Here is a 13911-nt window from a genome sequence, read left to right as displayed (position 1 = left end):
GAATGCTGATTTCTGTACCTTAAAAGTTAGTATTACATGATCAGTTCAATGATAGACTCAAGTACCTTCAGTACATCTATTTCTGATGATGTAATACTAAAGTACCTTTCAGTACATCTATCTCCTATACATTTACATTCATATGATGCACTCATAAGCAGGTAAGCCTACTGTAATGGCTGGCAGCAAGCACAGGGTACTCATGGTGCCTAATTGACTAATGGAGTCAGTCACTCAGGCCCGTCTGGGCTCTAGATGCGGGGGAGATTGTCAGATCAGTTGTACGTGCAGGGCTTAATCACTCTCCAAGCCGGGACAGAGAGAGCAGGAAGCAGGAATCAACAAAGCACTCTCCAAGCTGGGACAGAGAGCAGGAAGCAGGAATCAACAAAGCACTCTCCAAGCTGGGACAGAGAGAGCAGGAAGCAGGAATCAACAAAGCACTCTCCAAGCTGGGACAGAGAGCAGGAAGCAGGAATCAACAAAGCACTCTCCAAGCCAGGACAGAGAGCAGGAAGCAGGAATCAACAAAGCACTCTCCAAGCCGGGACAGAGAGCAGGAAGTAGGAATCAACAAAGCACTCTCCAAGCTGGGACAGAGAGCAGGAAGTAGGAATCAACAAAGCACTCGCCAGCGGCTTGGTTGGGTTGTGTATCGGAGGATGCATGACCTTCAACCTTCGTCTCTCCCGAGCCCGTACGGAAGTTGTAGCGATGAGACAAGATAGTAGCTACTAAACAATTGGATACCACGAAATTGGGGAGAAAACGGGGTAAAAAATAAAATAAATGTAAAACATTTAAAAAAACAAAGCACTCTCCAAGCCGGGACAGAGAGCAGGAAGCAGGAATCAACAAAGCACTCTCCAAGCTGGGACAGAGAGCAGGAAGCAGGAATCAACAAAGCACTCTCCAAGCTGGGACAGAGAGAGCAGGAAGCAGGAATCAACAAAGCACTCTCCAAGCTGGGACAGAGAGCAGGAAGCAGGAATCAACAAAGCACTCTCCAAGCCGGGACAGAGAGCAGGAAGCAGGAATCAACAAAGCACTCTCCAAGCCGGGACAGAGAGCAGGAAGTAGGAATCAACAAAGCACTCTCCAAGCTGGGACAGAGAGCAGGAAGTAGGAATCAACAAAGCACTCGCCAGCGGCTTGGTTGGGTTGTGTATCGGAGGATGCATGACCTTCAACCTTCGTCTCTCCCAAGCCCGTACGGAAGTTGTAGCGATGAGACAAGATAGTAGCTACTAAACAATTGGATACCACGAAATTGGGGAGAAAACGGGGTAAAAAATAAAATAAATGTAAAAAATTTAAAAAAACAAAGCACTCTCCAAGCCGGGACAGAGAGCAGGAAGCAGGAATCAACAAAGCACTCTCCAAGCTGGGACAGAGAGCAGGAAGCAGGAATCAACAAAGCACTCTCCAAGCTGGGACAGAGAGCAGGAAGCAGGAATCAACAAAGCACTCTCCAAGCTGGGACAGAGAGCAGGAAGCAGGAATCAACAAAGCACTCTCCAAGCTGGGACAGAGAGCAGGAAGCAGGAATCAACAAAGCACTCTCCAAGCTGGGACAGAGAGCAGGAAGCAGGAATCAACAAAGCACTCTCCAAGCCGGGACAGAGAGCAGGAAGCAGGAATCAACAAAGCACTCTCCAAGCCGGGACAGAGAGCAGGAAGCAGGAATCAACAAAGCACTCTCCAAGCTGGGACAGAGAGCAGGAAGCAGGAATCAACAAAGCACTCTCCAAGCCGGGACAGAGAGCAGGAAGCAGGAATCAACAAAGCACTCTCCAAGCTGGGACAGAGAGCAGGAAGCAGGAATCAACAAAGCACTCTCCAAGCCGGGACAGAGAGCAGGAAGCAGGAATCAACAAAGCACTCTCCAAGCCGGGACAGAGAGCAGGAAGCAGGAATCAACAAAGCACTCTCCAAGCTGGGACAGAGAGCAGGAAGCAGGAATCAACAAAGCACTCTCCAAGCCGGGACAGAGAGCAGGAAGCAGGAATCAACAAAGCACTCTCCAAGCCGGGACAGAGAGCAGGAAGCAGGAATCAACAAAGCACTCTCCAAGCCGGGACAGAGAGCAGGAAGCAGGAATCAACAAAGCACTCTCCAAGCCGGGACAGAGAGCAGGAAGCAGGAATCAACAAAGCACTCTCCAAGCCGGGACAGAGAGCAGGAAGCAGGAATCAACAAAGCACTCTCCAAGCCGGGACAGAGAGCAGGAAGCAGGAATCAACAAAGCACTCTCCAAGCCGGGACAGAGAGCAGGAAGCAGGAATCAACAAAGCACTCTCCAAGCCGGGACAGAGAGCAGGAAGCAGGAATCAACAAAGCACTCTCCAAGACGGGACAGAGAGCAGGAAGCAGGAATCAACAAAGCACTCTCCAAGCCGGGACAGAGAGCAGGAAGCAGGAATCAACAAAGCACTCTCCAAGCCGGGACAGAGAGCAGGAAGCAGGAATCAACAAAGCACTCTCCAAGCCGGGACAGAGAGCAGGAAGCAGGAATCAACAAAGCACTCTCCAAGCTGGGACAGAGAGCAGGAAGCAGGAATCAACAAAGCACTCTCCAAGCCGGGACAGAGAGCAGGAAGCAGGAATCAACAAAGCACTCTCCAAGCCGGGACAGAGAGCAGGAAGCAGGAATCAACAAAGCACTCTCCAAGCCGGGACAGAGAGCAGGAAGCAGGAATCAACAAAGCACTCTCCAAGCCGGGACAGAGAGCAGGAAGCAGGAATCAACAAAGCACTCTCCAAGCTGGGACAGAGAGCAGGAAGCAGGAATCAACAAAGCACTCTCCAAGCCGGGACAGAGAGCAGGAAGCAGTGGAGTAGCAGATCTACCGTAGCGTGGGAAAATACAGCGTCTTCCTTGACCAGCGGTGAGTTAGTGTAGACCAGAGCTAACAGACTGAAGCCATATCTTGTTGACAGAGATAGTTAGCGGCTAAACTTAGCTGCCATATTCACTGACTATACCAAACATTAGGAACACCTTCCTAATATTGAGTTACACCTCCACCCTTTTGCCCTCAGAACAGCCTTCATTCGTTGGCGCATGGACTCTACAATGTGTCGAAATATTTCCACGGGGACACTGGCCCATGTTGACTCCAATGCTTCCCACAATTGTGTCAAGTTGGTTGAATGTCCTTTGGGTGGTGGACCATTTTTGATACAGACAGGAACCTTTTGAGCATGAAAAACCCAGCAGCGTTGCAGTTCTTGACATGAAGTCGTGTGCCTGGCACCTACTACCAAACCTCATTCAAATGCACTTAAATATTTTGTCTTGCCCATTCATCCCCTGAATGGCACACATATACCATCCATGTCTACAATTGTTTTAAGGCTTAAAAATCCTCCTTTAAAACCTGCCTCCTCACCTTCATCTATACTGATTGAAGAGGATTTAATAAGTGACATCAATAAGAGATCATAGCGTTCCCCTGGAACCACCTGGTCAGTCTATGCCATGAAAAGAGCATGTGTCCTTAATGTTCTGTACACCCAGTCTGAAAACTTAACACAGTAGGTGATCATTTTCACGAATTCTTTATGAAAGAGAGTCTATATCGTAGATGGATGTCATTCGTGGCTTAAAAATGAAGCAGATATTACATTGTCTTTCTTTCCCTTTCTGACTAACTGTCTCCTCAGACTATCATTCATAAAGAAAACGGTGAAAAGAACAGACAGAAACATAACACAAAGAAAGAGGACCTCCTCAGTACATACTGTACAGGGCTTGTGACGGTCATGGAATTTTGGACGACTGTTATTAGTCAGCCAAGATGACCGTGGTCACCGTTATAACCAATCAAATGTTCTCCTTTTCCTCAGCTCCTGACAGCATATGTCTATGTGTGCTTCTGCATGGAGGAGGAGGGCGTTGCCTAGGCTACCACGAATACTCGTTCTCTACAACGCCTGTCTTGTTTCAGCAAGGAGCAACAACGTTTCATTGTGTTGTTGAGAATCCGTAAACGGTAACCGTGCCAACCCTAAGTTCTAGAGTTCTGAGAACAATCCTCTATAACTCTTACAGCTAAAAGAGTCACACGGCACACATGAGGGAGATCAGAAATGAAGAGACTCCAGCCGGGTTGCATGCTTCAGTGTCACTCCTACGGAAAACCAGAAAGCAGTAGCTGTGCTTCATGGCACCAGAGATTAAACTGTGTATCATCCTCCTGGCAAAGAAAGGACCTCAGCAAAGACTAAAACACACACTCACACACACAGGACACTCTTGGGAGGAAGGGGAGAAGGTAAGGGTGGAGTGGTGGGGGTCATGATTCTCTGAGATACTGGGGACAGTGAGCCATAAAGTCCATGGTGGCGCGTTTGGAGCGAATGGAGTCCTCGGGTTCAGAAAATAAGCGTAGCATATTGGCAGAGTGTCTCCACCTGAAATTCTCCTTCTGCCAGCAGCAGTAGTGGGTAGGTGGATGGAGAAGTCAATAGTACAATGACAAGTTAACAGGCACTAACCTCATAACTGTCACTGGTTTAACAGGTGTACCTCTCATGTGTCTGTCTGTGAAAATACTGAAAACGATGCATGGAAAATCCTCAAATAAATCTGTGGCCTAAATCTGACCAACTAAATAGCTGCTGAAACTCGTATTGACCCCACCCAAATATATTTCTAGCCTAATTAGACTAACAGACTACCACTAACAGACTAACAGACTAACACTAACAGACTAATACTAACAGAAAAACAGACTAACAGACTACCACTAACAGACTAACAGACTAACACTAATAGACTAATACTAACAGACTAACAGACTAACAGACTAACACTAATAGACTAATACTAACAGACTAACAGACTAACACTAATAGACTAATACTAACAGACTAACAGACTAACAGACTACCACCAAAATACTAATACTAACAGACTAACAGACTAACAGACTAACTAACAGACTAACAGACTAACAGACTAATAACAGACTAACAGACTAACAGACTAACAGACTAACACTAACAGACTAACAGACTAACACTAACAGACTAACAACACCAACAGACTAACAGACTAACACCAACAGACTAACAGACTAACCAATACTAACAGACTAACAGACTAACAGACTAACAACAGACTAATACTAACAGACTAACACCAACAGACTAGACTAACAGACTACTAACAGACTAACACCACTAAACAGACTAACACTAACAGACTAACAGACTAACACTAACAGACTAACAGACTAACACCAACAGACTAACACTAACAGACTAACAGACTAACACCAACAGACTAACACTAACAGACTAACACTAACAGACTAATACTAACAGACTAACAGACTAACACTAACAGACTAACACTAACAGACTAACACTAATAGACTAACACTAACAGACTAATACTAACAGACTAACACCAACAGACTAACACTAACAGACTAACACTAACAGACTAACACTAACAGACTAACACCAACAGACTAACAGACTAACACTAACAGACTAACACTAACAGACTAACACCAACAGACTAACACTAACAGACTAACACTAACAGACTAACACTAACAGACTAACACTAACAGACTAACACTAACAGACTAACACCAACAGACTAACACTAACAGACTAACACTAACAGACTAACACTAACAGACTAACACCAACAGACTAACAGACTAACACTAACAGACTAACACTAACAGACTAACACCAACAGACTAACACTAACAGACTAACACTAACAGACTAACACTAACAGACTAACACTAACAGACTAACACTAACAGACTAACACCAACAGACTAACAGACTAACACTAACAGACTAACACTAACAGACTAACACTAACAGACTAACACTAACAGACTAACACCAACAGACTAACAGACTAACACTAACAGACTAACACTAACAGACTAACACCAACAGACTAACACTAACAGACTAACACTAACAGACTAACACTAACAGACTAACACTAACAGACTAACTAACACCAACAGACTAACAGACTAACAGACTAATACTAACAGACTAACAGACTAACACTAACAGACTAACACCAACAGACTAACAGACTAACACTAACAGACTAACACTAACAGACTAACACCAACAGACTAACACTAACAGACTAACACTAACAGACTAACACTAACAGACTAACACTAACAGACTAACACTAACAGACTAACACCAACAGACTAACAGACTAACACTAACAGACTAACACTAACAGACTAACACTAACAGACTAACACTAACAGACTAACACCAACAGACTAACAGACTAACACTAACAGACTAACACTAACAGACTAACACCAACAGACTAACACTAACAGACTAACACTAACAGACTAACACTAACAGACTAACACTAACAGACTAACACTAACAGACTAACACCAACAGACTAACAGACTAACAGACTAATACTAACAGACTAACAGACTAATACTAACAGACTAATACTAACAGACTAACAGACTAACAGACTACCACTAACAGACTAACACTAACAGACTAACACTAACAGACTAATACCAACAGACTAACACTAACAGACTAACACTAACAGACTAATACTAACAGACTAACACTAACAGACTAACACTAACAGACTAACACCAACAGACTAATACTAACAGACTAACACTAACAGACTAACACCAACAGACTAACACTAACAGACTAATACTAACAGACTAACAGACTAATACAACACTAACAGACAGACTAACACTAACAGACTAATACTAACAACACTAACAGACTAACTAACAGACTAACACTAACAGACTAACACTAACAGACTAACACTAACAGACTAATACACTAACAGACTAATACTAACTAACAGACTAATACTAACAGACTAACACTACAACAGACTAATACTAACAGACTAATACTAACAGACTAATACTAACAGACTAACACTAACAGACTAATACTAACAGACTAATACTAACAGACTAACACTAACAGACTAATACTAACAGACTAATACTAACAGACTAATACTAACAGACTAACACTAACAGACTAACACTAACAGACTAACACTAACAGACTAACACTAACAGACTAACACCAACAGAGTAACACTAACAGACTAACACTAACAGACTAACACTAACAGACTAACACTAACAGAAAAACAGACTAACACTAACAGACTAACAGACTAATACTAACAGACTAACACTAACAGACTAACAGACTAACACTAACAGACTAACAGACTAACACTAACAGACTAACACTAACAGACTAACACTAACAGACTAACACCAACAGACTAACACTAACAGACTAACACCAACAGACTAACACTAACAGAAAAACAGACTAACACTAACAGACTAACAGACTAATACTAACAGACTAACACTAACAGACTAACAGACTAACACTAACAGACTAACAGACTAACACTAACAGACTAATACTAACAGACAAACAGACTAACACTAACAGACTAATACTAACAGACAAACAGACTAACAGACTAACACTAACAGACTAACACTAACAGACAAACAGACTACCACTAACAGACTAACAGACTAACACTAACAGACTAACACTAACAGACTAATACTAACAGACTAACAGACTAACACTAACAGACTAATACTAACAGACTAACACTAACAGACTAACACTAACAGACTAACACTAACAGACTAATACTAACAGACTAATACTAACAGACTAACACTAACAGACTAACAGACTAATACTAACAGACTAACACTAACAGACTAACAGACTAACACTAACAGACTAACAGACTAACAGACTACCACTAACAGACTAACACTAACAGACTAACACTAACAGACTAATACCAACAGACTAACACTAACAGACTAACACTAACAGACTAACACTAACAGACTAATACTAACAGACTAATACTAACAGACTAATACCAACAGACTAATACTAACAGACTAACAGACTAATACTAACAGACTAATACTAACAGACTAATACTAACAGACTAACACCAACAGACTAATACTAACAGACTAACAGACTAATACTAACAGACTAATACTAACAGACTAACAGACTAATACTAACAACACTAACAGACTAATACTAACAGACTAATACTAACAGACTAATACTAACAGACTAACACCAACAGACTAATACTAACAGACTAACAGACTAACAGACTAATACAACAGACTAATACTAACAGACTAACAGACTAATACTAACAGACTAACACCAACAGACTAATACTAACAGACTAATAGTAACAGACTAACACTAACAGACTAACACTAACAGACTAACAGACTAACACTAACAGACTAACACTAACAGACTAACAGACTACCACTAACAGACTAACAGACTAACACCAACAGACTAATACTAACAGACTAATACTAACAGAAAAACAGACTAACACTAACAGACTAACAGACTAACACTAACAGACTAACAGACTACCACTAACAGACTAACAGACTAACACTAACAGACTAATACTAACAGAAAAACAGACTAACACTAACAGACTAACAGACTAACACTAACAGACTAATACTAACAGAAAAACAGACTAACACTAACAGAAAAACAGACTAATACTAACAGACTAACACTAACAGACTAATACTAACAGACTAACACTAACAGACTAACAGACTAACACTAACAGACTAACAGACTAACAGACTACCACTAACAGACTAACACTAACAGACTAACACTAACAGACTAATACCAACAGACTAACACTAACAGACTAACACTAACAGACTAACACTAACAGACTAATACTAACAGACTAATACTAACAGACTAATACCAACAGACTAATACTAACAGACTAACAGACTAATACTAACAGACTAATACTAACAGACTAATACTAACAGACTAACACCAACAGACTAATACTAACAGACTAACAGACTAATACTAACAGACTAATACTAACAGACTAACAGACTAACAGACTAATACTAACAGACTAATACTAACAGACTAATACTAACAGACTAACACCAACAGACTAATACTAACAGACTAACAGACTAACAGACTAATACTAACAGACTAATACTAACAGACTAATACTAACAGACTAACACCAACAGACTAATACTAACAGACTAATACTAACAGACTAACACTAACAGACTAACACTAACAGACTAACAGACTAACACTAACAGACTAACACTAACAGACTAACAGACTACCACTAACAGACTAACAGACTAACACCAACAGACTAATACTAACAGACTAATACTAACAGAAAAACAGACTAACACTAACAGACTAACAGACTAACACTAACAGACTAACAGACTACCACTAACAGACTAACAGACTACTAACACCAACAGACTACAACACTAACAGACTAATACTAACAGACTAACACCAACAGACTAATACTAACACAGACTAACACTAACAGAAAAACAGACTAATACTAACAGACTAACAGACTAACAGACTAACACTAACAGACTAATACTAACAGAAAAACAGACTAACACTAACAGAAAAACAGACTAATACTAACAGACTACCACTAACAGACTAACAGACTAACAGACTACCACTAACAGACTAACACTAACAGACTAATACTAACAGAAAAACAGACTAACAGACTAATACTAACAGACTAACAGACTACCACTAACAGACTAACACTAACAGACTAACAGACTAACACTAACAGACTAACAGACTACCACTAACAGACTAACACTAACAGACTAACACTAACAGACTAACAGACTAACACTAACAGACTAACACTAACAGACTAACATCACTGCAGTAGCCATGTGCTACAGTCCTCAGGCATTGGCTCGACCCTCAGTAACTGATGTCAAGCAGATCTCAGCCTGCAGTGATTTGACCAATGATAAGTAAACATGATCATCTTTAAATAATGGTCCATGACAGTGGCTGTAGTATGAGTCCACGGTACCTTGTCCAGAGAGTTGTTCTTATCGTTGCTCTTCTCATGAAGGCTGTTTCCAGAGTCAGTGCTGATTAGGGAGCCCCGGGAGTCAGTGTGGCGGACAGAGTTAACGTTGGGGGTAGAGGATGCATGAGGGGAGGCTGAAGAACATAGAAACGTCAGCATGGTTAAATATATGACCCTTGTGTCCATCAATCACCACTGGACTACATGAGTTAAATCTCACATCGGTGCCAAAAGGACACTGAATCTCACCGGTGCCAGAGATGACTCCAAACAAATCCTTGTGCATACTGTTGTCGAAAAAAGTACTGGACCTCGGAGGCATCATCATCACGGTGTTGCCCAAGAGTGGATCATCTCTTCCATTCTGAAAGGAAAATTAACCATTAGTCAAGTCTTTGCAGTTAGGGATTTGAAGTGTGGTCGTAGCCAGCCACTAGATGGCAGCCTTACGCTGTTGATTTGAGTTGTCGTAGCCAGCCACTAGATGGCAGCCTTACGCTGTTGATTTGAGTTGTCATAGCCAGCCACTAGATGGCAGCCTTATGTTGTTGATTTGAGTTATGGTCGTAGTCAGCCACTAGTCAGCAGCCTTACGCTGTTGATTTGAGTTGTCATAGCCAGCCACTAGATGGCAGCCTTACGCTGTTGATTTGAGTTGTCGTAGCCAGCCACTAGATGGCAGCCTTATGTTGTTGATTTGAGTTGTTGTCGTAGCCAGCCACTAGTTAGAAGCCTTACATTGTTGGAGTAGTTGATGGTGAATGGGGAAACTTCCTTCACGTTGAGCCTGTGGACGTTCTCCTGGAGCAGACCAAACAGGGGCAGGTAAAGGGTGGCCAACCTAGCCTGCTGGCTCTGAAATAGAGATAATCTGATTAAATCAACTTCCTTTACCCTTACGAGGAATTTCTAAATGACTAGAGAGGAAAGAGACAGGGATGACTGGGCTGCTTACCTTAGAAGTGTATCGCTCGTCAAAGGTGTGCTTGACCATCAGGTTCTTGAGCACGTGGATGGATATCTGACGGATCTCCCGGAACTCCTGCAAGGCCCCGCCAACCTCCCGCAGCAACAGCCCAACCAGGAAGTGGTTCTTACAGAAGTCGTCTGTCAGCGAGTAGTCCAACTGGAGGTCTGGGAGGAGGACAAACAGGAGACGGACGTTAGAAAGACGACCTGAACAATCTGCTATGATGTAAACAACAACACAACTGAAACACTGAGTTGATGTTTGAACTGAAGCACTGAGTTGATGTTTGAACTGAAGCACTGAGTTGATGTTTGAACTGAAGCACTGAGTTGATGTTTGAACTGAAGCACTGAGTTGATGTTTGAACTGATGCACTGAGTTGATGTTTGCCAGAGCCGACGTTTGACCTTAAATAGACTGGTTCCAACGCCTCAGAGACAAACCTACTGCTATAGTCACACATTCCAAAGAAATAAGAACTATTTGAGGCCCAAACAATTCTCCCTCACCGTCTCCCTCCCTCACTCCCTACCTGATATGTAGGGGTCTATAAGGACAGTATAGGTCTATCAGGACAGTATAGGTAAGGGTCTATCAGGACAGTATAGGTAAGGGTCTATCAAGACAGTATAGGTAGGGGTCTATCAGGACAGTATAGGTCTATCAGGACAGTATAGGTCTATCAGGACAGTATAGGTCTATCAGGACAGTATAGGTAAGGGTCTATCAGGACAGTATAGGTCTATCAGGACAGTATAGGTAAGGGTCTATCAGAACAGTATAGGTAGGGGTCTATCAGGACAGTATAGGTCTATCAGGACAGTATAGGTCTATCAGGACAGTATAGGTCTATCAGGACAGTATAGGTAAGGGTCTATCAGGACAGTATAGGTCTATCAGGACAGTATAGGTAAGGGTCTATCAGGACAGTATAGGTAGGGGTCTATCAGGACAGTATAGGTCTATAAGGACAGTATAGGTCTATTAGGACAGTATAGGTCTATCAGGACAGGATAGGTCTATCAGGACAGTATAGGTAGGGGTCTATCAGGACAGTATAGGTAGGAGTCTATCAGGACAGTATAGGTCTATCAGGACAGTATAGGTCTATCAGGACAGTATAGGTAGGGGTCTATCAGGACAGTATAGGTAGGGGTCTATCAGGACAGTATAGGCCTATCATGACAGTATAGGTCTATCAGGACAGTATAGGTCTATCAGGACAGTATAGGTCTATCAGGACAGTATAGGTAGTGGTCTTTCAGAACTTTGACAGCATATAGTGCAATAGGAAAGAATTCACACCCCTTGACTTTTTCCACATTTTGTTACAGTCTTATTCTGAAATGCATCAAATGAAACATTTCCTCAGCAATCTACACACAATACCCCATAATGACAACCTGGGACTGAATAGTTTCTGAATGCACGTAGGTAGTGTACTTGAGTTTGATGAGATGGAAAAGCAATTTAAAACACTCTAAACACTACAACCACTGTGATTATTGTTATCTGACCATGCTGGTCATCTATGAACATTTGAACATCTTGGCCATGTTCTGTTATAATCTCCACCCGGCACAGCCAGAAGAGGACTGGCCACCCCACATAGTCTGGTTCCTCTCTAGGTTTCTTCCTAGGTTCCTGCCTTTCTGGGGAGTTATTCCTAGACACCGTGCTTCTACATCTGCATTGCTTGCTGTTTGGAGTTTTAGGCTGGGTTTCTGTACAGCACTCTGTGACATCGGCTGATGTAAAAGGGGCTTTATAAATACATTTGATTGATTGATTGAACACAAAATGGAAAGGATACTTCAACTTTGGCAGACAGCTTTCCCAACATCATATTACTGTATAAAAGCATTGTGGTTTTAGGCTAGTACAATAGAAGTATCCCATACAGCCCTGGTATACCTTCATACTGTATATTGTATTTTGCTCACCTTGAAATCTCTGTATCCTCCCATTTCCAAAAGGCATGGGCAGATTCAAGGGGATGTAGTGCTCGTGGTTGCATATGACACGCAGGAACTCAAACTTGAACTCAAACAGAGTCTGAAAACAAGACACATGTAAGTGTTACTCCTAAGGTATAGTGGTGGAAATATGAATGGTATTGTAATAACTCAACATAATCATATCATCATGAGAACTACCCTGGGGTCTCCAGGCACAAAGCAGTGGATGTAGTGGTTGATCTGCTTGAAGACAAAGCCTCTGTCCATGAGGGTCAAACAGCGCTGTGGACACAGGAAGAAAATTAGTATTTCAGTAGAGCACAAGGATGACCATGTGTGCCCGTCTAGCCAATCAGATGGCGCCAGCTGACCTTGATGAAGACAGCCAGGCTGTGGTTGGCGTTGCGGGCTGCGTCCAAGTTGTCCTTGTACTTCTGGGTGATGTGGGGCATCATCATGTTGACCAGGGTCTCCACCGTGTGGTGGAAACCGGCCGAGAAACGCTGGTTCCTGGACACCTGAGAAATAGAGACGAGTTGTTACTGTCAGCGCTGTTACTGTCACAGCTGTTACTGTCAGAGTTGTTACTGTCACAGCTGTTACTGTCAGAGTTGTTACTGTCAGAGTTGTTACTGTCAGAGTTGTTACTGTCACAGCTGTTACTATCAGAGTTGTTACCTTCAGAGTGGTTACTGTCACAGCTGTTACTGTCAGCGCTGTTACTGTCACTGTTGTTACTATCAGAGTTGTTACTGTTGTTACTTTCACAGCTGTTACTATCAGAGCTGTTACTGTCACAGCTGTTGCTGTCAGAGTTGTTACTGTCACAGCTGTTACTATGAGAGTTGTTACTGTCACAGCTGTTACTGTCAGAGTTGTTACTGTCACAGCTGTTACTGTCACAGTTGTTACTGTCACAGTTGTTACTGTCAGAGTTGTTACTGTCAGAGTTGTTACTGTCACAGCTGTTACTGTCAGCGCTGTTACTGTCACTGTTG

The 13911-nt window shown here is 42.3% G+C and overlaps 1 protein-coding gene across 13 annotated transcripts in view; it reads right to left on the bottom strand.

Annotated features, from left to right (window-relative positions):
• The window catches only part of LOC139380955 (dedicator of cytokinesis protein 9-like), a 167222-nt gene that overhangs the window by 29464 nt on the left and 123847 nt on the right, over window positions 1-13911 (bottom strand). For all 13 annotated transcript variants that reach the window (XM_071124148.1, XM_071124151.1, XM_071124156.1 and 10 more), the window contains exons 28-34: window positions 13285-13431; window positions 13112-13195; window positions 12899-13010; window positions 10941-11119; window positions 10724-10840; window positions 10235-10349; window positions 9986-10119 (exon numbers count right to left, since the gene is read on the bottom strand). In XM_071124148.1, coding sequence (XP_070980249.1) covers window positions 9986-10119; window positions 10235-10349; window positions 10724-10840; window positions 10941-11119; window positions 12899-13010; window positions 13112-13195; window positions 13285-13431 — 888 coding nt within the window. The remainder of the gene's footprint in view (window positions 1-9985; window positions 10120-10234; window positions 10350-10723; window positions 10841-10940; window positions 11120-12898; window positions 13011-13111; window positions 13196-13284; window positions 13432-13911) is intronic.

This window comes from Oncorhynchus clarkii, chromosome 22, assembly GCF_045791955.1.
Source record: "Oncorhynchus clarkii lewisi isolate Uvic-CL-2024 chromosome 22, UVic_Ocla_1.0, whole genome shotgun sequence".
NCBI classification, from domain to species: Eukaryota; Metazoa; Chordata; class Actinopteri; order Salmoniformes; family Salmonidae; genus Oncorhynchus; species Oncorhynchus clarkii.
Note: the sequence above shows the minus strand (reverse complement) of the source record. Positions and strands in the feature narration are given on the sequence as shown.